This window comes from Cryptomeria japonica, chromosome 5, assembly GCF_030272615.1.
Source record: "Cryptomeria japonica chromosome 5, Sugi_1.0, whole genome shotgun sequence".
Taxonomy (NCBI): Eukaryota; Viridiplantae; Streptophyta; class Pinopsida; order Cupressales; family Cupressaceae; genus Cryptomeria; species Cryptomeria japonica.
In genome coordinates this window covers 632,700,717-632,725,739 of record NC_081409.1, presented here as the reverse complement: position 1 = coordinate 632,725,739, position 25,023 = coordinate 632,700,717, and the positions used below count along the sequence as shown (strand labels likewise).

General features: G+C 33.1%; 1 protein-coding gene and 1 long non-coding RNA gene across 33 annotated transcripts; both read left to right on the top strand.

Annotated features, from left to right (window-relative positions):
- The first annotated feature begins 7,975 nt into the window (after positions 1-7,975).
- On the top strand, positions 7,976-8,838 carry LOC131028059 (uncharacterized). Its single transcript, XM_059221553.1, has 3 exons — positions 7,976-8,249; positions 8,350-8,460; positions 8,706-8,838. Exons 1-3 carry the CDS (start codon positions 8,091-8,093, stop codon positions 8,718-8,720), a joined length of 285 nt encoding a protein of 94 aa, XP_059077536.1. The 5' UTR covers positions 7,976-8,090; the 3' UTR covers positions 8,721-8,838.
- Positions 8,839-13,290: 4,452 nt separating this feature from the next.
- LOC131028046 (uncharacterized) lies at positions 13,291-20,580 on the top strand. Of its 32 annotated transcripts, XR_009372666.1 has the most exons (12): positions 13,446-13,661; positions 13,871-15,676; positions 15,799-16,931; positions 17,045-17,097; positions 17,225-17,271; positions 17,494-18,496; positions 18,596-18,661; positions 18,788-18,855; positions 18,972-19,054; positions 19,717-19,928; positions 20,090-20,201; positions 20,349-20,580. It is a non-coding gene; the product is annotated as an uncharacterized LOC131028046 (long non-coding RNA). The 32 variants fall into 32 exon arrangements; XR_009372659.1 differs by having other exon boundaries at positions 15,799-15,877; positions 16,435-16,548; positions 16,858-18,496; XR_009372660.1 differs by having other exon boundaries at positions 15,799-16,507; positions 16,858-16,931; positions 17,045-18,496.
- The last annotated feature ends 4,443 nt before the right edge of the window (positions 20,581-25,023 follow it).

The window sequence follows — 25,023 nt, the reverse complement described above, 5'->3', positions numbered from 1 at the left end:
AACCCTTTTCTAAATATTAATTATTTAATTAATTGTGATTTAATTGCTTTAATTTAAATAATCTTTATTATTTAATTAAATTTAATTTCTAAATAATTAAATAGTTTCTTTAAATTATTTAATTAACTGATTAATTCTTCTAATTCAGATTCAAATTCGAATTTCTCCAAATTCTAATTTCATTAATTCTTCTAATTCAAATTCAAATTCATATTCTTCCAATTTCATCTAATTTAAGTTACGTGTGCATTTCAATTTCATGATTCGAAATCAAAGTCAAAGACATGCAAAAAGCAAAATGAAAATCTAAATCAAGATTGCATGAATTCAAAGATCAAGTTGAATTTAAATAAAATCAAATTTTAATTAACATTCAAAAATCAAATTGAATTATTAAGTCAAGATCTAAATATATTCAAATATCAAATTGAATTAAAAATAAATTCAATATTTAAATCAAATCTCATGAAAAGATTAAATGGAAAATCTAAATCAAGTTCAAGCACATGCTAAATTAATTAATTCAATTAATTGATTAATTAAGTCAAATTCTTTCCAATCTCTATTTCTATTTTCCACTTTGCTTTTTTTTCCAAAAAGCTTTCAATTAGTCATCTCCAGTTAACAATTCAATCTATTTTAATTGATCGATTCAATTAATTGATTAAGTACATCATTCTTCAATTCTCCTTCAATAATTCTTTTTCATCTTTCAATCATCTTTTTTCTCAATCAGTTAACTCATTTATTTATTCAATCTATTATGTTCCACCTCCAAACCAGCAGTTCAACTATCAATCAACTTGTGAGCTCACTTGAGTTCCACCTCTCAACCAACCTTCTCCAAAAATCTATAAATTCAGGATTAATTATTTATTTTCAACAATCACGAAGAATCAAGAAATTTGAAATCTTGTGTCATTTGTAGGTTAGCAGTGCAATATCTGAGAGCCATCATGCCACAAGAAGCAAAAGAACAATGGAAGCTACATGTGATCATGGAATAGGGAGTTTTTGATTGAATATTATAAACCCTATTGCTTTGTTTGCATTATTTCATTGGTTTATTTTATTTAGGATTCTTTAATAAGATAGGGATTCATGATTTCCCTTTAATTCTAGTTAAGCAATGATGAATTTCTATGTAGTATAGTAAATTTTTCAAATGAATTCCTAGACCTTTTCTAAAGAATCACATCCCACAACAAAACAATTATATTGGATGTAACTAGGGAGATGAGCTCTCTTTCTCTCTGGCTCCATCCACTGCTTCTCCATCCATATTAGTTGCTACAAAAACTCTATAATAGACATTTTTGGGGGAACAATAATTGGTAGTCGGTGTGGTGCTTGGTGGCACCCATATACTCTTATCATTGTATACTCAACAAAGAAGAAATCACCAAATTTGTGAGAGAAAGCATTCTCTGAAAATTGCCACTTTGTGAGCTTCTCATCCTTGACTCTTATGGCCCTCTCAATTGTCTTCGGTAATCTTTGGCAAAATAAGCCACACCACCTTAGAACTTTCATAGCAAAGTGATCAAAAAATGCTACATATTTAGACCTTCGAGATCCTTTATCCCAAACTTGGGTCCATCTCTGCACTAGCCACTACTCACCTTTAGAATCACACATGAAAAGTTTGAGGCTTGGGCTCCATGATATCTTGGTTTGGAAAAGGATGAGGTGACATAAGACGGAATTGTTGCAAGGTGTGTGCCCTTGGTCTCCTTGTGTTGTGCAACACAACACTTGGGTTTGTGGCATGGCTTAACCACCTCCTGTGGATTCTATAAGTCTAGTGGTTGTATCGAGCATTAACAGGGCAATCTTTTGGTGCAATGGCTACCACACTTGTAACAAGTGGTATCAAAGCTTGTTCATAGGTTCAAACCCCTCACTTGCATTGGGGGCGGATTGTTGCAAGGTGTATGCCCTTGGTCTTCTTGTGTTGTGCAGCATAACGCTTGGGTTTGTGATGTGGCTTAACCACCTCCTATGGATTCTATAAGTCTAGTGGTTGTATCAAGCATTAACAGGTCGATCTTTTGGTGCAACGACAACTGCACTTGTAACAAGAATAATGTTTGAAAACCACCATAGATTGGTTTCTCTTCACCCTCATCGATGCTTCATGCAATTGATCTTGGATATAGGTGGAAAAATCATATAATTCATTTACATGAGAGTGTTAGATTCTCATTGCCATCAACATCAAATGTGTAGCATCCTAAATTGTACTCCCTTACATTTTTTTCCTCACTTAGGCCCCCACCTTGGCGCTCATGTCGTAAGGCTTGGTTAGAGCCTGATTCTTCTAACACCATTAAAATTATTCATTATTTTCAACTTGAACTTCATCTCTCCCTTGTTTCTTGGTTCTTGATTGGTCAAGACCAGAGCAACCAACACCCTAGTCCTCCCAATCAGGACCAACTTTTGGGCCCCTTAATCATCGCATAATTTTTGTTGGGACCTAGGTCGCATGTTGGCTCATGTTGAAAAAATAAGTTAAAAGGAGGTCTACCCCTCTCATTTTAATATATCCAAAAAAGAAATCGCATATCCATGAAGCAACCAAGCATTCAAATTCAAGTGAGCAAGCAATCAACCTTCTTTTAAGCATTGGAGTAGAAGTAAGGTCAAGTTTCAAGCATTGGAGTTGACATTCATGTTTTATGTTTATGAAGACTTCATGAAACCCTAATTCCTTGTGGAGACAAACAAAAATCCATTAAAAAGGTATATCATTAGTGTTTTCAGGCATTATTCAACATCTCCCCCAAAAGAAGAACATTTCCATTACTGCAATTTAATTACATTTCATTTATATTTCATGGCTAATTCTAAAATTGGGGTTTGACCTAAGGAAAATACTATTCCTAACCTATTTTCCTTCTCTAGTGTGCGTAGGAGTAGGTACGGAGCTATGATCTTCAAATTTGGCTTTATTTATTGTGATGAACAAATTCCCCTTTGGATGGCGAAAAGTGCACAGGACCAGTACGATGGGCATACCGGTCCCGACATTTTAGAAGCTCCTTTTGAGAACATATCCAAATACACTTGCATTCCTTAGATCCAAGTTTGTGGCTCAATCTGACAACTGTAGCTTATTGTTAATGTCTTTTTACTTTAATTCTGACACATTTACCCTAATTTCAACATTTTCACAATTCAACTTAAAAGAGGGCAGTCAATCCAAACCAAGTAAATCTGATAGAATTCTCAATCCCATCCTTGCTTATTTGTGGTTAGATCTCTATTGGGTTTACCTCTCTTTTTAATGTATTGGTCCCTAAGTAAAAATTATTGGTTTTCATATATTTCAAAAATTTAGAGGTTAATTTCACAAAAACCCTAATTTTAATTCTAAAATTAAGTTTGTGGATTATCTAATTCGGATCTATTATTTCACATCTGATTGTTCATGTTATTTCAAATTTAAATTTTCCCTCCTAGATCTAATTTCAAATTGAATTACAAATTTTTGTATTGCTTAATCATAATTTTTAAATTCAAATTCAAACTCCTCTTCTTTTTGCATGAGTTTTAATATCATTAGTCCTACCTTATAATATTCTCATGAGAAGAAGTTGTATAATTAAGGCTTCCCAAGGTTCAATTACTAAGGTTATGGAGCCTATTTGGATAAATTATTTCATGAGAATGTTGGTGGTTCTTCTATTCCAACAATTGATGTTATTTATCCTCATTCATTAAAAAATTCTCATGAAGAGGGTGAATCATTAACTAGGGTTTTCATTGACCAATTGGAGAAGATTGACAATGAATTTGAAAATCTTCAACAATGGATGAGTAAACAATACCTGGAAAATGAGGCTATCCCATTGATTTAAGGATTAAAAAGAATGGTTCAAAGTGATAAAGTTGGTGTTGATTTGTTGCATGGCATTGCTCATATTATTGACACTAATATCATGCATATGAAAATTTATGCCAAAGTCCTTGGTTACACTCAAGCACCTAGTCAAGTTAATCATTCTATTCCTATGGCTACACCTATGCTTAGTGTGCCTACTTTCACATCTACCATCATGGATACTTCCACACAAAATGTTAATTCTATGTATGTTTGTCAAGGGGGAAACATTGCTAATCAAAATTATTTCATACCTCCTTCCGTGAGTCTTCCATTTGTAACCCAATCATCTCCTATACCTACTTATCATAGTGTTCTACATCCTTATTCTCGACCTCCTCCTTCATTTAACAATATCACTCCTACATCCCAATCCAACATGTCTAGTTTCAATCCATCCACTGAAGCAACCATTAACAACCCAACTCAAACTGTCTCATCCTTAGAACAAAAAATAGCTTCCATGAACCAATCTAAGTTTAATGTTCCCACATTTGATGTAGCAATCCCATTATCTAATGATATTATCTGTGCTTCCCCCCTAAACATGTGGAAGTCCCTCAATCGAAGATTTGTAATGGAAAAGGTGATCCCTTAACTCATGTGAAAACATTTCAAACTTTGTGTAGTGATTTTGCTCATGATCAAAGACTTTGGCTAAATTATTTACTAAAACATTTAGAGATAAAGATAAAGTTTTGCAATGGTATTGTTATTTGTCTCCTTATTCTATTACACCATTTCAACAATTGGCTAATGCTTTCATTCAACAATTTCACAATAATAGTGGTCCTAAGATTGCTTTGACTGATTTGATTCATTGTACGCAATGTGTTGAAAAAAAGTGATTGATTTTATTGCTAGATATAAACATTTATAATCTCTAATTTCTTATCCTATGCTTGATCATGATCTTCAAAGAATTTTTATTTCTATTTTTCAAAAAGACATTAGGGATATGCTTCTCTTTTCCGAGTTTACTTCCTTTATGCAGTTGTGTGTAATGCTACATAACTATTAGCTTCAAGTGAGTCAATTTGAACAATCTCCTTCAATGATTCTAGTTGATAAGAATGGAAGTTCTCAACAACCTTTTGTGAAGTTTAACCGAACAAGGGATTCATCAAGTTCAATGACAACAACAATACCCAGGTAGTAGCTACAACAACAAGTGTGCCTCCTTTATCCAAATATTTTAGAAAATAATTTACTCCTCTTTCTGAATCTTTGCTTAACATTATGACACAATTGTTGAACAAAAATATGTTGAAACTTCCTCCCATCAAACCAATTGACACATCCAAACCTTTGCCAACTTATCATGATTCTAAAAATTTTTGCCAATATCATTGTCAACCTTGTCATGACATTGAAAAGTGTTATTCCTTAAGGAGTAGGATTCAATACCTTATTCATAACAATACCATTATAGTTGGTGTGAATGACAAGGTAAATAAATTTGTATCTCCTCCAAATATTTACTAATAGTTTACCTTCTCATTCTACTAATGTGGTTGAATGTGAGCATCTTGCATTTTATTCTAATGAACTTGGCCTTGAGTATAGTAATGTGGTGAATCTTATTGATAAACCTGAACCTCCTAAGTACCTATGCATTTCCTTTGATCCTAGTGAGACTATTGACGTACCTAATTGCCCACTATATATCACTATGAAGATCAAAGACATACTCTCACAAGGGGTGTTCATTGATCCCTCGTGTATGGTGAATGTGATAATGAGGAGTATCTTTATACTTTACAATTGCATCAAGTAACATATTATAAATCTAATGTGGTGATTAAGATCTTTGATAGTTTCTCTTAGTTTCGCTATTAGTTCTATTAATCTTCCTATTGAAGTTGTTACTAAGTGCTTAGATGTCATTTTTGCTATCATTCCTATGTTGGATCAATTTTTTGTGAAGTTGGGGCACCCTTGACTCTCTTCCATGAAAGCAATCCCTTATACTATCCATAAATGTCTCAAATTCCCTCTTAATGATAAAATCATAATAATTAATCATAACATGTACCAACCCATGGTGAGACATGGATATGTTAACCTTGATTACTTTTGGTCTAGAAATAATTTGAACCTATTAAACCTACAAGTGATTCTCTTTCTCAATCTTATCAAAAGTGGAAGAATGATATGATATTACCCTTGAGTAAACCTAGAAATCTTAGACCTATTCCTCCTCCTCATGATGGACCGATCTCCTTCCTACACCTTTTATTCCTCCTTTATATGTTGTGGTTCTGCCTCCTACATCTTACAAAGGAAAGCGCTCGACATCTCCTATGTTTCAACCTAGTGGACCTTCTCCTATTCCTCCTTCTTTAAAGGAAGAGAAGAAGCCTATGCCTATTAAGCCTAAACCTTCACAACCCTCAACTAAAACTAAAAGAAACTGTTGTGCAAGAGAAAGATGACAAAAACATCGTGCTAAGGCTTGTGAACTTGCTTCTCAACCCATTTCCTCTCCAAAGACTCCAAATGTTGATATGATCCCATTTGTCCAACCTTTGCCTAACCCTAGGGAGGAAGTTCAACCTAAGTCTCCAAGATCAAAAATTCTTATGAAAAATGATGGGTCATGTTCTATTCCTTTTAAAGATCCTATTTTTATTAATCTTGATGAAGAGATGGATGAAAATGACGTTAATGCTAACAATGTTAATGATTCAAGTGATGAATATGAATACGTTAATGTTGACAATGATTTATCTAAACAATTCTCACAAGCATTGATTCTATCTCCTAGTAACATACAAAGTGATCCATCATTAGAGAATGGTCCTTGTTTGGAACTTGTGGTAGCTCCATCTATCGTACTCGAAGTTGCTCCTCATGCATCTTGTCCACCTTCCCAAAACAATTGCCTCTCTCTCTCTCTCTCTCTCTCTCTCTCTCTTCTTTTTCTTGTTGGAAACATAAAAATATAATAATATAATAACAACTTAATAATAATTTAATATTAATTTAAATATCATATAATATAATAATAACAAATATTATTACAATATGATAATTTATAATAATTTTAATGTTTAATAGTGAACAAATGTGATATCTTTGGGTGTACTTTACCTATATTCATATAAAGATGGGTATGCTAGTTTAATTGAGTACAAATCATAGAAGAAAGTGAATCAAAAAAATTAATTTATTGAATAAATTATTAAAATTTATTTAATTAATGATCAAAAGATGATTGAGAGTGTTGATTAAATAATTAATGCTAAGATAAGATAAAGTGAAGTATGATTAAGTTTGGATAATTTTCAACATCTAAATAATTCATGAGGGGTTAACACCCTCAAATCCTTATAGTAAACAAAACAATATATAGTACAAATTTGGTTCCAAAGAGTTATACCTAAATCATTAAAAAGAGAGAAACATGAAATATATTAACAAAGGTAACACAATGAAAACTTGTTTTAGAAAGATCACACATAAGAAACACTATATATTTTGTATATTTTTAAAATGTAATTTTTTATATCTAATATTTATATTAATTTTCTTTATTATTAATACTTTTATAAATGTTATATTGATTATATAAAATTATAAGATCTATTTGATGCCATTGTATTGCTAATCATAATCTTGACCATCAATCTCTCAAATAGAAATAATACTTTTAAATTAAATTTATTATTAATTTTAAATAAAATTAATTTATCAAAGATTAGATTAATTTTTTCCCTTTGAAGTTTTCACCTAATTATAGACTATTGCCAAATAGATATTGAAAGAAGAGAAAACTTCAAAAAGAAAAGGAAAGAGGGTGGACTATTCTCAGAAAGGTATACAAAGAAGTGGAAATTTCGAAAAAGGAAAGCGAAAGGTACGTCTTTTTCGTGACGGCAACGAAACCTGTTTTCAATCGAACGTAGTCATTAAAATAATAAAATAAAATAATAGACAAGGAAGTACATTCAAAATCAATGAATTATTGACGAAGAACAAACTTCCGCGAAGCTTCATTAACGCGTTTTCTTAACCTGACTCACCTATACCGTACCATTAACGCGTTTTCTTAACCTGATTCACTCTCTTTAAAGGCAGGTAGAAACGAGGGTATTCTAACATTTAGCGAGTCTAAAGTACGCAACCAGTTGCTTTACCAATTTTGTATTAGTGGCAATTGCTCTGTGATTTTCTTCCATCTCTGCTTTTGTGAGGGCCTAAAATGGGTTGCACATACTCAAAGTCATCTGATCAGTCCTCTCTTCCCTTTTCTCAACTCATCGGCCAGATTATCAATACTGAACGGGAGGGGCCAGACTTTGATCTTGTTCCATTAATCGCCGCTATTGATAGTTATTTGGCCCATTGCAAAATAAATCAGGTATAAATCCCTTCCATTTTTCCATTCTTGTTAAACTCCTCGTTGCTTTGTTATTGAACTTAGCTAACGCCATTTATGGACAATCTTCCTTTGTTTACAGGGTAAAAGTTCGAAACATAAGAAGTCAACAGCAGATTGGCTGTCCTTTTCATCCAACGCCGTTGAAATCTCAGAAGGAGTCTCTGAAAGCGTCAGGATACTTGCCAACGAGGTGATTATTTTCACAAACCCTTGTGCATATCCTAAATATGATATCAGTGTTAGTATTGTAGCTTTTATTACGCAATTATCTTGCCCAGATCTTTATTGAACACTAATTAAATGATTTGTTCCCTGACACGCTTAGTTCAGGACATCACACAATAATTGTATTGCAATGTGAATGCTTTAAATGCTGTATGACATGGTGATGGGTTTAATAGATATCGGAATACTCTGGGAATGAACACTCCACAGCTATATCTGTGTTAAAGGCAGCTGGAAATGTTCACTGGGCCGGCCTCTGTTTGTTGCTGGTTGCTGCGGTTCTAAACAGGGTGGACACTATGAAGAAAAACAAGATGGAGCGTTTAGATCTTCTTAACTCCATGAATGCATTGGCAAAAGTAGTCCAGGATCTCAAGGAGATTCCTCGCGCAAAAGATAAGATGGTCACCCAAATAAGCGACTCTATTGCTTTGATAGTGCAGGGAGCCATCCTATGCTGTTCGCCGAAAACCAGATGGTTTATAAGGTGCAAAATGTATTTTCAAACACCTTTTCGTTAATTAGAATTTCTTTCATATTAGTTTTCCCCTAGTGTTTTCGTGTAAATATACGTGCTTAACTATCATATGATTCAATACCCATATAGATTCATTTTATTGAAAGCCCTAAAGGCAAAATGCTCTGTCCTCCCCAGTTACAAATTTTAATAAATTATCCCTTTATCTGACTGTGAATCTCTGTAAAATGTTTAGAATTGAGTAGAACTGTCACTATCCTTTAAGCGCTATGGAAAACCCAACTATGACTATCAAATTTTCTGAAACGCCTCACCTAAACAACCAGATTTCATATATTTGAGTACCGTAAGTCACATTTCATGACCAGCTCAGCCAGATTCACCTGAATATAGTAATTGTTATATCTATTCAATGTATTTTACAAACCCTTACTGTAAATAACTGCTCTATGTTTTTTCACAAACCCTTGCTTTAAGATTTCTAATTATCATTATGAGACTTTTCTGATCCTATGAATTAATAAGTCACTGCAAAATATATTGAATACTGAATTACACCTTAAAATCTGTTGATAGTGTAAATCGCCACAAAACGCACTAAGAAGTTCTATTTAAAATCTAGGAACACGTTACAGTTATACAAAATCACCTGGAAGTTATCATTCAGCGACTGTCCCATTACTCCCGTTTGCTGCAGATCTAGACTGCACTTCCTTGTATGAGTGAAATCTAGGGTTGTAATAATGGATGCTCTGTAACAGATTACAAGACTTTCTGCTGCCAGTTCAGATCTGTGTTCGCTTCTTGACTGTATCTTTATATCCGCCCCGGAATTCTCGCAGCCGAGAATGTGGGCATTGTTAAGGGAAATATAAAGCGATCTATAATGGGTGCTCCTCAACTTCGCGTGAACCTGATTATTGATGGCCGCCACTTTTGAATTTAGGTAATGCTGCTAAGGTTCCTTCTAGTTATCACTATCCAATTGCTGATCAATATATGCAGTGCTCCGATTTATCCCAGACAGAGTGACAAGTAGTGTTCAGCCCTACAATCGATATCCCTGAAGTAAGCCTAGGTCCTTAATGAAACCTTCACTGGCAGCTCAAACTTGGATGCTTGACTGCACTCGCTGTTGTTTGCCTGATCCCCATGAATGCCCATCAATTCGGATCTGTTATGTGCGTCTCGGATTACCATAGGCGGAAAAGTACTTCCAGAATTTAACCTGGAATTTAAAAAGTATAAAGTACTTGAAATATGATTAAAGTGATGTGTTGATCCCTGAAACCGGTTCTCGCCAATTTCAAAGGGCAGTTCGGGAAGTTCACAGGTGTGGAAGCAACCTCTCACCTCTGGGATTTTAGAATTCAATAAATGCAAAGCTTTTAAGTGTAGGTGGTGTTAAGGTAGGTAAGGTTGGGTAGGTAAGATGAGTATTGGTGGTTGTGCTTCCTTCCCTGCTTGTTACCATCCCTTGTTCTTCGTTTCTTTCGTTTCTTACTTCCCTCTCATTCAAGCCGTTATGTTGTCTCGGTCGTTTGAAATAATCTTCATATCACCATTTTCTAACAAAAATTATGTTGTCCCAATTGTCCCAGTCGTTTGAAATAATCTTCAGATCTTCATTTTCTAACAAAAATTATGTTGTCCCCCTAGGCAGAGATTAGAAGCAAATAGACCCTTAATTGTTGGGAAGAAAATGAAATAAACAAAGTAAATCGGATGTAAGTGATAACATTCAAATCCTCTAGTGGGAAGCATTCGTAAAGGCCAAACAAAATTATATTCTGAAACGATAAATCTCTTTTACATTTTGCAAAACAAATGTCATCTGAAACTAATTTTGATAAAATTGAAAGAGTGATTACACATGATCCATATTTTATAAATGAAAGAGATAGAAATTAGACATCCATTGGTAAAAACAATTATGCCTTTATTAATGGCACAAAACATCATTTATAATGACAAGAAGGCGACAAAGGCATAGTCTATCAATTTACAAATGACACTAATACCATGATGTAAATCATAATTCATGCAAAATAAAAAAGGGAGGGAGGTTTGTAGCTCTCCTTTTAAAACTTTTATGTTCATAAAAGACCATCTCTGAGAGACTCAGTCTTAGAGACTTCGAAAATTTTAGAATCTCCGAATTCTTATGGGTAGCGCAACTAGTTGCTTCTGAGCTGGTGAATTCCACTTTGTAGATCTATCCCTAATTTCTAGCATGAGGGGCATCTGTGTTTTAAGAGTCATGATTGGGGAGGCTAACCGCCTTCATTATTTTCGCGATCTTCTTGACTTTAGAATGTTCACCATTACAACTCTTTTGATTCATGCTTGTGCATTCTTTTGCTCGGATGTGACATGTATCAGGCGGTGTGGGGATTCTTAAGGGAAGACCCACAATATAGTTTCGATCCTCCACGGACGCAACACGTGGTGAGCAGAAGGAAACTGAGTCAAGGCGAATCTGAGGTCTGAATAGATATAACTATCTGCGGGGCGCTTATGGGGCCTACCCTGCCGAAAAGTGAAAGGATGCTGCCAGCTTTACACATGAGGAGTTGGGAGGCGTAGAGAAATCTACATGATATAACTTTTAGTTAAAAAAAAAAAGTTGAAGGCACAACAAAAATAGAAAGAAAGATATAGTCACTAAATTCAAATCAAATCTAATATAAAATTAATTAATATTCTAAATGAAAACATGTTCATATTGTTTTCTTTGTTTATTGTTGGTTTTATGTTTTTCTTATATAGATTGTGCTGATCTTTTATACATCTTGTTGTCATTGTGCTAACCTACTATTGGCGTAATAAATGTCATATGCTTTACAAAATATATAAATTCTTATATACAAGATCTCAAATAAAACATTTGTTGTAATAATTTTGTTCCTACTTATTATTTAGAAATAAAAATCCATTTGTAAAATTATTTATATATTAAGTCATATTCATTTAGATCTACAAATATTTTTGTTAATTGATTAATTTTAATTATATTCAGTTATCTTTAAATGATTTGACATATTTTTTATTTGAACATTTTACTTTTATAATATATTAAAAATTTGTTTATCACATTTTTTATTAAATAAACTTAATCATAAATTATTTTTTTCTAATTCAAATAAACCATCTAAAAATAGTTCACATAGAATATAAGGTAGCATACCTAGTTCTAGATCATATTTGTGCATTATTCCATTTAAAAAATTACTATATTAATATATTTCTATTAAACTATTGGTCAAAGAAAAACTATAATAAAACTACATCATTATTATTATATTATCATATTATTATATATTATTATTTTCTACACTAGCATACCTATCTTTAGAGGGATAGAGGTAAAGTATGGGAAAAATATCAGAGTGTGTAGGATTGAGAGGTGGAAATGGAGATAAAATAATATAAAATTTAAAAATAATAATCAATTGAATTATAGGTAAAGTATGTTTAAGATATCATATTTGTTCATTATTCCACTTAAAAAATTGGTATATTATTATATTTTTATTAAACTACGGACCAAACAAAAAAACTATTGTTTATAATTTATTAGTATACTACTATTTTATAGATTATTGATATCTATCAATGGATGGTAAAGATCTGATGACAAGATTCCATGAGATGAATTGATTGAGATAGTTAAACTCAAACCCATTGTTAATAGATTAATGATATTCACACATTTAAATATTACAAACAAATGAAATTAAATGTTTCTAATTTTTATTGATGAACATGTTTGTATCTATTTATGATTATAATACCTATTCAATACTATAATCCATAAAACAATATAATTCATAATATTTTTTTCATTGCAAAGCGTAAACCTTTATATTAGTTTTAACAATAATATGTTATTTATTCAATTTTAGAAATGTTATGAATAGGTTAATCCATGCTTCAAAAGATAGAGATGACCTTATGGCAATTCGGAAAAAAGTGGAGGAGATGTTGACAAGGCTTAATGCAAATATGAGCGCCCTAATCTTATCTATTGTGGCGGATACACATGTTCCCTCTGCCAACGTCCAATTAGGTTAAGTGCATCAACCCACTCAATAATGGCTTGTTTCATTTTAAATGGCATGCTTAGCAATATTTCCTATCATGTCTTTCTGTTTTTTAATATTTGAGCAGTTGCACTCAATCATGCGATATTTCCTAACATGTCTTTCTGTTTTTTAATATAAAGCAGTTGCATACATGAGCGAATTGACGAGAATGATACGCTTTATGTGGCAGCAAAAGTATTGGAATTACCAATCTCTGCTGTGAGCAATAAGCAATGAGTATCAATCTTTGCTGTGCGCGAATATTAACTTGGATTTCAAAAATATCTACGATGAATATGCATTATTGGAATACCCTAACTCACATCTATTTAATCAAATGTCTCAGTAGACAAATTGATTAGACGAATTTATGTAGTTAATATTTGTTTTTTAAATTAATATTTCTTTCCTATTGTGATTGTAGTTGATGAGACCAGAGAGAAGTTACTGCCGATGATATTGAGGTGGGGGATAATAGCATATCCATTTTCTGCTAGTCGGGAAGAAGCCGAACTGAGGAAGTCAGAATTGGAGGAGTTCAACTTCAGATCTCAATCCAGCTTGGAGTTTATTTTTCGGAATTTGGAGCTGTTTCAATCAAGGGTGAGATTATATTAGTCTCCCCATCATCTTCTCAATATATAAAATCGTTTCTTCAACGGGATCGTTTAAATATATAAAATTAACATGTACTTCTAGAAGACGTTTTCTGCAAATGGCTTGAGATCATGGATAAAGTGCTGTACAGATTGTTTCAGAATATCTTTATCCCTGTGTATCGTCCGTTAACATAATTTGTGTTGTAATCACAGGCAAAGGAGGTGCGTCTTCGTGGAGATATAAAATTTGTGTGCGTGGGTCCAATTAACAAGATGTTGGAGTTCCTGCCAGAGTTAAAGTGTGCCTTGGAAAAGCTAGGAAAGGTCGTCCAAGTCTTCTACGTTGGGGAAGGAGTCCAAAATCCTGGACACAAAACGGTTGCTTTCCAAGAAGAAGAAAAAGAGTATGAAATCCTGAGAAAGAAAATGTGTAGCATCACAAGCCTCTCTTTGTGGAATGTTTACAGGTTTTGGGAGCGCGTCAAATGTTTAAGGGATGAGTTGGGTAGGCAGGTTATTGACGAAAGGACTATGCAGGTAAGAAGTATGGTATTGGCTTTTTTTAGTGCATGCGAATGGAGAGAGAAGCCATGGATGCAAAGGGAGAATGGAGAAGAAGTGGATGAAAAGGGGAAGGGGATAAGTATAATAGCAGTGGATGAAAATGGGGAGATGATAAATGGGAGGGAAGAAGAAATTGTGCAGCTGCTGTGCCAAGGTACTGAGGAGGAGGAGCGTCATAAATTCATGGGTGAAATTAAAGGTGAAGGAATTTAGCAACGCCCTCCGTAGGAGATGGTGAGATGGGACATTTCCTCCCAAATCCCATCCGCATCATGTTGATATTTGATGCTTCTTCGATGACTTTGACAGATCATGCTGAAGTTGCATTCCAAAACTTCCATTCATCGCCAAGCTTTAGTTAACTTTTTAATAATTATTCTAGAAAATAATGGATGCTGTGTTTTTTTGTTTTTTTTTTGAGATTTTTGTCCATGCTATATCGCTGGATTATGGTAAAAAACTCTGTTTTGTAGTTAATCTGCAAGTTCGAAATAGCTGTGCGATGCATGATTGTTGCTACGATCTGAGGCTATAGACATTATAAATAAATTGCCTCTTTATTGTTTTTTATTTTAATCTGCATTAAAAACTGTATTGTTTAGAAATAAAAACAGGGTACTCTGCCTTCTCCGAATTCAAATGTATCATTCATTTATTTTTATGCCTGTTGATATTTGTTAAAGCTGTAAGCCCTTGCTGTCATTCATTTTCTCTGTTATGATTATTTGAGTTTGTCAACTGATTAAAAGAAAAAGGGTTCAGATTTGAGTCTACACATCATCCACTGTTAGACTTCATTATCATTTGCGCTTCAAAGGAGGATCGATTACAGAAGAAAGATGCGACGCATGCTTTTGCGTTATTGATCGTGATTTACTCTCACACTCCATACGTTATCGATGAAGTGTGTGTGAGAAGTATGAAATGTGCCAAAAATGCTTTGAATGCTAAATAGCCATGTTTTATGTCGGGAGGTTGGACTTCCACTATTCAGAGTTATTACTTACGGTTAAAGTGATGCTGTTAGCAATTTAAATATTTAGGTTTATTTTTTCAATTTATGATTAGATTTGAAGTTTATTCTTTCTATTTATAGGTAGATTATCAATTTTGTTACCTCATTAATTTTCTTCATAGAGGCAATTAGCGTGACAGTGATATGCTCATGCTCTAAAATGTTAGTTCGTATTATATGTTTTTGTATTTAATTGTTTGTGGTTTAATAATTTATAATCTGGATGTTATTAATAGAATAGTGTTCTAAGTGATTAAAAAGAAATGGTTTTATAAGTTCATATTTGGCAATGAAAATTGAATTGGTGTATACAATCTTTTATAAAATTTCTTGAAAAAAATCTTGGGGGAAAATTGTTTAGTCCAATGGAACAGAATATTGAAGTTCAAGAGTGGAGAAGATAAGGAGACTTCTTTCATCTGATATTGAAGAATAACCAGGTAAAAGCAGTTCTAAAACATATATTAATTTCATATTCTGCATAAAGATGTGTTATTCAGTTATAAAATCCATGTGTTCCAGCTGCTAATTTTAGTTATATTCTGGTTTCTTTGTTTATCAGGTTTTTAAAGCTATTATTAAGTTTAAGAAAGAGGGGAAGATAAGGAGACTATTTTTTTCTAATATTGAAATATAATCAGGTAAAGACAGTCCAAAACATATATTAAATTTCATGTTTTACATTTTTTTAGGAGTAAATGCTTTTGATCTGAAGTTATGAACTATTAAGATCACAAACAGAAGATCAACAACAATATTTCAGAAAGATTAAAAAAATTTGAATCTTGATGACAATAACCACAACACTACCATTTAACCATCACATCATATAAACACATATTCTATATAATTATATGTTTTTATTTTCATTTATAAAATCCATATATTCTGACTGCTATTTTAAATTATATTTTGATTTCTTTATTTATCAAGCTTGAAAAACTATTCTGATTCTCACAATCATTTATGGCCCTTTCACCAGTCTTTAGACTTGTGAACTCTGAAAATCATAGACAGTTCTTTCCTAATTCTGGCTGTATGCCTCTCACACACACAAAAGACTATAAGTAAAATATGCTTTGCATTTAGTTAGAAGAAAGGGGAGGAAACATCAGCTTAAATTATGACTTTTAAGACTTTTTTTTTTGATGGAAGCTTTCATGGTATGTATTGATGATTTCTCTCCCTTGATATTGAGGTGGTTAATCTCAACAAACTGGAATGGGAACGAAAAGGCACAGTGCCACTGAATTGGAGAGGTTCAGATCCGTGTGAGTATCATTGGGATGAGGTTAACTGGACCAACTCACAAGTAATCTCATTGCAAGGCTTCTCCATACCTTAAAACCCATCAATACGTTGAAGTTTTGAACTACTTAAGTTTTAGAGCTCATAGCATTTATGAAATACTGGAATATTTTGTTACCGGAAATGATGAACAATAGGACAAGAGAATTCTTATAATTAAGTGCAACAGGTCTTCTTAGTGGACTTGAAACACTGTAACTCCTATATATTTCATCGCAGAACTAAACCAACACTTTTGACATATGAATAACTATAGACATATTTAGGATTGTACTTTATGATTTTGTAGATAATCCTTATATGGGCACTGCAGGGATATATCATACGATAAGGACTTGACTGGATCCATTCCCAGCAGCTTGGGGAATTTGATTAATCTGGAATCCTGTAAGACAACACGTATTTTATGCATCAGTAAACTAATTGGACTTCATAAAGAATCCAATATTTATTCAGCATCAGAAAACAGCTTAGAACATGTTCTTTGTGATTGGTTGCAGTTTTTCATCACGATTTCCAAATGAGCTGGCGAATCTGCTAAATCTGAAATTTTGTAAGATTGTTAGTTTGGTGTTAAAAGTTCTTGTATTATATTTTTCTTTGAATGTTCTCTACGCTTATTTGGTTCGTGATTGGTCCTACGAAGCACTTCATTAATGTTACGGCGATCTTCTATTCAGAGTCTTGAATTCAAATGGTTTTACTGGCCCTCTTCCCCCTGCTCTGGGTAATTTATCACAACTTCATTGGCTGGATCTAGCTTTTAATCAGCTTAGTGGTTCTCTTTCAGTCTCGAATATAAATGAAATTGGATTAGACAAACTTTATGATGCTAGAAAATTGTAAGTGTTTTGCCTATGCAGCTTAGTTTTTAGCCACTACAGACCAATTTTTACCACCGACCTAAGAATAATATGATAGTAAATGTTTTGTTTTGTTGCCTGAACAGGAATAGGCTAACGGGCACAATTTTAGCAGACCTTTTTCATTCCATGATAAAGCCAAGTCATCTGAGAGCAAATCAAGATCACTATTTTTAAATTCTTATTGTGGAGAATATGTGCTAAAAAACTATTGTACTAGTCTGAATGCTTCTTGCTGCTATTGTGGGCAGACTTCTTGATGGAAAGGCTTTCACTGGCGAAATCCCCCATACTTTGGATCTGGTAGAATCATTGGAGGGGTTGTGAGTATACATATGTTTGTAACAGATGAATCTATAACATTAGGATTTTCAATTTATGTTATTTACAGGGGGCCTCAGGAATTCTTTAAGCGGTTCAATTTCTTCTAACATCAGAAATTAGATCAGTGATTTGGAAGTGTGAGGAGTCTTAGATCTCATATAGTTATTTTTATTTGTTTCTTTTTATAAGGTGCTAATAAGAATTAGGTAAGAACAAATTGACAGACCACTGGGGAATGAGGACAATTCTTTGTAAAAATGCCTTGGATTTGGAAGTCGGTTTTGAGTTGCTATAAAGCTCTGTCCATCTGCTTTGGATAAACGCAGTTACATTCATTGTTAGTAGGAGATTAAGTCATCTCCAATTCAGCACACCTTTGTTGCTTTACCTATGAATTGTGGGCCCTTCATGCTCTAGACAATGGCACTGATTTTGGATAATTTAGTGTTGGTCACGGTGTTAAGATAGGGTTTTAGCTTATGTGACTTAAAAGTTTAAAGTTATTGTTTTAGTTTTTGGATAGTTATGACAATTGCTTTATATGTACAAAGATTAAAAATGATTATTTAGAAATGTGTTTCAACAATTATAAATTAAAAAAATATACACAACTCTATCAATTAATATTTTTTATTATAAATATATAAAAAAATAAAATAAAAAATTATCACCTTATTGTGTTTTTTTTTCACATGTTAGGGATTTATGCTGGCATGCACAGGAGATTTATTAGCACTGTAATTTAAGACCTGCTACGATAGCAATGTGAGTGTACTCAATCTTACCCTGCTCATAAAAAACAGAAACAGCAATTCTTTATTTATAGATAAATGTACACTATTAGGAATTGGAACTACACTGCAGCGATGAAATTCCACCTATTCTTTACTCTCTGTCAGAGTCTGCTCCATTGTTTGATGGAACCACAGGGTATACTTTCCCTTGATTTCTAGTTTTATTGATCTTAAATTGTTTGGTTAATTATATTGGAATGAATCCCTGTTTTATTTTGCGATGTTCTTATAAGTTTGTTTATTATGAAATTGGGTTTTATAGAATCTACAATAATTTGGCCTGCCCCTATGCTCAACGTGTTTGAACTTTGAGCTGCCAGAAACTATGAGGTGCTTTGCCTGTCATTTGGTTTATCTCGTTTGTATGTGCATGGTTTTATAAGACAACGATTATCAATAATGTCAACTGTAAAGGATAACTAACTCACGAGTAAAATAAAATGCAGACCTGGCTGATATTTAGACGTCTCCAATAGACCTGCAGGACCGACCCACATGGTACAAGAAAAAGGTTTACCCTCCTAACAAGGTATACAATTTATGTGCAATTTTTTAAAATTTTATGTTTTCAATGTCATCTAAAGGGCATTTTGAAACATAATCTGTTCTGCGTATCATTTATTGAATAAAATACCAGTTTGTGTTTAGACTTTAGAATGGGGTTTGACAATCTATAAGAAATATGCAATAATTTCTTGTCAAGTGTAATGAATTGAGTAACGTTATTAATTTATTGCTATGATAATTACCATTGGGGTTTTATATAGCAAGTCAGGACCCAGGGGAATTTCACATGTTTTTATGAGTAGATTAAGAGTTTTCAGCCAAAGAGTTAATGGCCTTGCAGTTAGGGTTTGTTAATGACCTAACAATTGTCAAATTACTGAAACTATTGAAGACATTTTATTTCAGATCATTCACATAGACTACTGAACTTTCCTTTCCTTTACTGTTTTAACTTTTTTTGCATTTAATAAGTTGAATCATCATATCAAAATGGCTATGCACTTCTGCCTCGTTAATTCTAGTGGGTCAGTGACATTACTGAGCAGCAAAACTCATGAATGTATTCCACTTGTTAAGGAGGCAAGGGTGAGCAGACCTCGCGCTTAACTACCTTGTCAAATAATTTATTTCTCTACTTTAAATAGCTATCTCGTTTAAGCACCTAAACCCATTGGAACTATACAGGATACGGCAAAAAAGGAGGCTGCAAATGAGTTGCTAAAGTACAGAGAGACTTTTTAAAAACAGAGCACACGGCATTAGCCAAGCCAGAACCTGAGATACCTGAATCACTTGCTATGGAGAATGTTTCCTGCAAATATAGATAAGCTTAAGATATCCTATCTTGAACAGATCATGATGAATTGACCATGGCAGCCTCTACGCTTGATTATCTGGTAAATACTTGTGAGAAGTTTGATGATAGGTCATTCTTCTTGGATGAATTCAGTTATGTAAACCATCTGATTCTGCATAGTTATATCCATGACTTTTGATCTTTTTTCCTTCTGTGTATACTGCTTTGATAAAAGGGAGACACTGCATGAAATTTATGCAGGTTGATCTTGCATGTGCTCCTTTTTTTGAAAGAGTCTATTTTGCGTTTCTCAGACATAAGAACTAGGACATCACAATATGCAGGCCAAAGCTATTGCAATGGAGTCAAGCAAGTACAAATTAGACTTCTTCAATTTCTGGCTCTATTTATTTAGCATTCTAAAAACATGTACTATACAAATGAAGTAAATCACAATACATCGATATTTCTGACAAGCAATTTTCTTTTTATATGACGCAACATACTGGGTTGATTGCAGGAAGCGCAAAAAGTGGATGCATATGGAAAAACAAGACATGATCCAAAGCAAATTCTTGAAAAATACAAGAGATCTACGGTATCTCGTGTGTAATACCAAAATGTGTTTTATACCTTCTTGCTGTTGATCCCTTTGTATACCCTACTAACAAGATACATGCAAGAACAAAGAGGTTTTTTATTTACCTTACAGTTTAATCCTCTACCAATTTATATTGGTTGATTTTTTTTTAGATGGTAGCATTTTTCAAATATTTAAAAGGTTGTCACAGGCTTATCAATGAAATTTATAATTTTTATATGTTACAATTATTTTTTATTTTTTATTAGTTTATTCAGCAAATAATAAAGATGAAGATAATCATACACTTCTAAATTAAGTTATTTTAAAGCAATTTCTTAAAAATTGAATTTATTTGTGCTCATAACAATAAAGAGATCAATTTTAAAGTCCTTAATATTATTTTTCATATGAAAGAGTTTTTAATTTCAAACATGTTTCTTTATGAACTAAGGTATAATCTAACATCTCAATCACATCCAAATCGCATTCCATCTCTTGTTTGGATTTGAAGAAAGTTAATGCTCTTTATTATTATTTTTTAGTTTCTTCAAAGATGTAATTGCCAATATATATTTCATCTATACGACAAGCAGTATTACAGAAGTACTAATAGACCTTTTCATTTACACTTGTATTGTCTTTATAAGAGGAAACATTTCTATTTTTTTTCATCAATTTGAAGAGAAAGAATCTTTTTCCATTTATACTTTTATTTTGTGTTTATAAGAGAAGATTTTGATTTTCTTTTTTGTTAATTTGAATAGAAGGAATGTTTTCAATCTATCTCTAAAAAATGGGTTTTGAGAGCAAAGTTCATTAATGTCCTTGGATTTAGCAATCATATTTGTCTCATATAATTATGCAACCCACCTATTTATCATTTTTCTTGCATATTTAGTTCACATTCTTACAAAATTTGTTTATGTATGCATGCATACTTCGTCCTTGTCTTTGCTTTATATATCGCTCCCTCAATTTCAAATTTGAGTAATGCACATTGAAATTCAGGGCTTTCTCATTTTCAAATTCGAGCAATGTATTAAGACTCAAGGAGTTGGACAGTTCATTGCAAACAAAGTTGGGTGTTGATTGGGTCTATATTTGGTCACTAAATTTTGACAACTAGAATTATCAAAGCACCAAAATGTAGTTTTTTCTTGTAAACAAATTTGACTTTAGAAGACCAAAGATTATTAGGATCAGTTTCAAGGTGGGGAGCAAAACTATAAAGCTCCAATTTCATTTGTAACTTCTTATTTCATAGGCAATACATATATTATTGCTAAGATCTTAGCTTATAGATGCAAACTAAGATCTCAAATGTCCATGACATATCATTGGAATTGCAAATAGATTCAAATACAATACTAATACGAGAGAAACATTTGGATTTTGTTTCTTTGTTGCAATGGAATTGAGATTGTGAATTGTGTGTTTGATATGCAGGGTTAATGATAGCAAAATGATGTATTATAGCAATAATAGTAAATTATAGAATAGTTAACAAGAACAATAAGCTAGACTTGGGAATAAGATGTAGAGAGGAACCTAGATCTAAAAATTGGAGTGAAATGTACTAAACATAGGTGTAGACACCTAATGGAGCTTACACGATGGGCGCCAAAATGTGAGCTCCAAATTGTGGAATCAACCTGCAAGAGGAGAAAACAAGCAGCAAGCACACATGAAACATTATGTTAAGAGTTAAAAATCTAAAATAGAAACTAAACTGGCTAGCTTCAAAATCAAGAACTCTAAGCGCGTCTCATGTTCCTCTATCTACAAGGATCCTTCAAATCAAGGTGGCTCTCAGCTTGGAAGAGCACTTGATCTCTAGGATGACTACCTAAAGAACAAGAGATATGAATGATTCTAAGATCTAAATGGAATGCAACTAAGATCTTAGTGAGATGATCAAATAATGAGATCTAATTAAGCTAAAATGAAGATGATAATGTTATGAAATGATGTGCGGTTAATCTAAATGATTAATCTAACATATGATAGAATTTAGATATGATGCAATTAAGATGGCCTAATGCTTGAGAGAGGCACAATGAGAGCTTCTTGATAACCTGCAAAACAACTATAATAAGGATGCATACCAAGTGGATCTCTTGATAAGAGATAAGGGTTTAATTTAGAGTTGAAGGCTTAGGAATGGATGGCCAAGATTGATTACCAATGAAGGGTCAAGATTGAAGGAGGAATGTGGTCTCAAGTTGAAAGGCTTAGCCTTGTGACAAATGTCACAAAGGGGAGAGGGTGAGGATCAACGTGGTCCCACAAGTGTGGTCCCAAGTTGAAAGGCTTAGCCTTGTGACAAATGTCACAAAGGGGAGTGGGATGAAAAGTCAATGTGGTCCCATAAGTGTGGTTCCACCCTAGGAGAAGGGGATATGTGCTTACACGTGTGAGCAACCTAGGAAGAAACAAAATGGGATTAATTAGGATAATGAAGGGATTAGAGAGGTTCTAGAAGGATGATTAGGAGGCAAGTGGGAATGTAGGATTTTGCAAGTGGGTGAGGGAAAACATAATTTTTAGTTAAATTAAAATAATTTAATTTAGCCAAAAGGGATGCAACTTGCATTTGTAGGATTTTGCAAGTGGGAGGATTTACAAATAAATTTTGATTTATTTAGATGCAAAGGGGGTTTTAATTAAATGTAGATTTAATTAAAATGGGAAAGGGAATAAATTGATATTTTTAATTAAATGTGAATTTAATTAAAATGGCTAGAGGGGGGTATTTAATTAAATGTAAGCTTAGATAGAAGAAGGGTATATTAATTAAATCTTAATTTAATTAATAGGCGATTAGAAGAATAGAGATATTAATTAAATCTTAATTTAATTAATAGGCAATTTAATGATGATTAAATGTATAAAATCCATTTAATTAGTTGTGTCAGTTTTAGGTGTCAACAACAACAATACCTTCTATTTTAGTTGCATCTTTCGAAGTTTTTCCTTTAACAATTTTACCAAGGTGAGTAGAACAAGATTCTTCCTTTACAACCAAGAACAAGCATTCATTGTCTTCTTCATAGTCAAATTCATCATCATAAATATTTGCATTTTCTTTAACATAATAAGTCTTCTTATGAAACTTTCCTTTGAATTCCTTATTCTTTTGATATGCAATTCTGTCAAGACAACTAAAAGCATAATGACCTATCTTTCCACAATTAAAACATTTAAAGGGCAATTTACCTATGTACTTTCCATTTCTTTTCTTCATTCTTCTTACAAAGTTTTCCTCAATCTCATCAAAGTTTTTTCATCAGATTTCTCATCTTTTGCTAATTTAGTAGCCTTGAATGTTGTCTTTGTTCTTGCACTAGTAGTACTAAATTCTCTCATCTCATAAGCAAGTAAAGAGCCATACAAGTATTCTATAGTGTACTTATTATGATTCTATGATTCTTCTATTGTTGAAACCTTAGAGCTATAGGGTTTAGTAAGAGTTTTGAGTGCATTTTTTACAACTTCATCCTCTGGTAAGTTACCTCCAAGACCTCTCATCTTATTTACAACATCATCTATCTTCTGCAAGTAACTAGTTATATTGTCTTCATCCACCCGCGTGCATTCTATGGCATCCTAAATTATACTTCCTTATGTAGTTTGGTCCACATTTGAGGCCCTCACCTTAGTGTCTATATCTCAATGCTTAATTAAGACCTAATTATGCTTACATCATGCAAATATGGATTTATTTTCACTTTATACACCACATGGCCCCTTATTTTGAGCCCTAAAATGGGGTAGGACCATGGCACCATGCCCTAGCCCTCCCTATTTGGCTCCCCCTTTAAACCCCTTGACCATTTTCAAATTTGAACGAAAACCTAGCCCCATGTCGTCCTTTGTCGGAAAATTAAGATGTTTTCCCAATAGGCAAGTAAAAAAGGAGGCTCCCCCCCCCCTCATTTGGGGGAGATAAAAGGAAAGATACATGGGCGAAATTATGATTACAAGGCATAAAATAATCAAGCATTCATCATCAAACATTTCTAGAGGGCTTCAAGGTTGCATATTATTCATTCATCAATTATGGAGCAACATTACATTATTTCATATGTAAGCATATGTGTGTAATTAGGGTTTTGTCATGTGCATGACATTTTATACAACATATGTGATTACATTTAAGAAACAAAGCATCATTATCAATCATTGCAGATCTGAGGTATATCATTCCATTATTTATTTAGTATTTGCAACCTTTCATTCAATGTTGATTACTCAACGAGGGTTTGACTTAGGAAAGCCCCCATTCCCAACATATTTCCTCTTCTTTTTGTGTGTAGGAAACAAGTATGGAGTTGCGATCTTCAGGATAGGCATTATTTGCAGTGACGAATCAATCCCCCTTTGGTGTGTGAAAATTACGGAGGACTAGGGAGACCACCACCATGGTCCCATTATTTTAGGAGTTCCTTCGGGGATCAGATCCAAATCTGCTAATCTTTCTCAAATCCAAGTGTGTGGCTCAATCCGATAACTATAGCTCATTCTTTCTATGTTTTCATTCTCATTTCTAGCAATTTACCCTAATTTCAACAATTTAAATTACAAAAGAGGTTAAACAAATTCACACCTTGAA

What these genes read in the sequence shown, in the direction of transcription:
- LOC131028059 (XM_059221553.1), top strand. Translation starts at nt 8,091, where the DNA reads ATGGGTTGCACATACTCAAAGTCATCTGATCAGTCCTCTCTTCCCTTT. An exon ending in CCCATTGCAAAATAAATCAG is followed by an intron (nt 8,250 to 8,349) that starts GTATAAATCCCT and finishes CTTTGTTTACAG; the next exon opens with GGTAAAAGTTCGAAACATAA.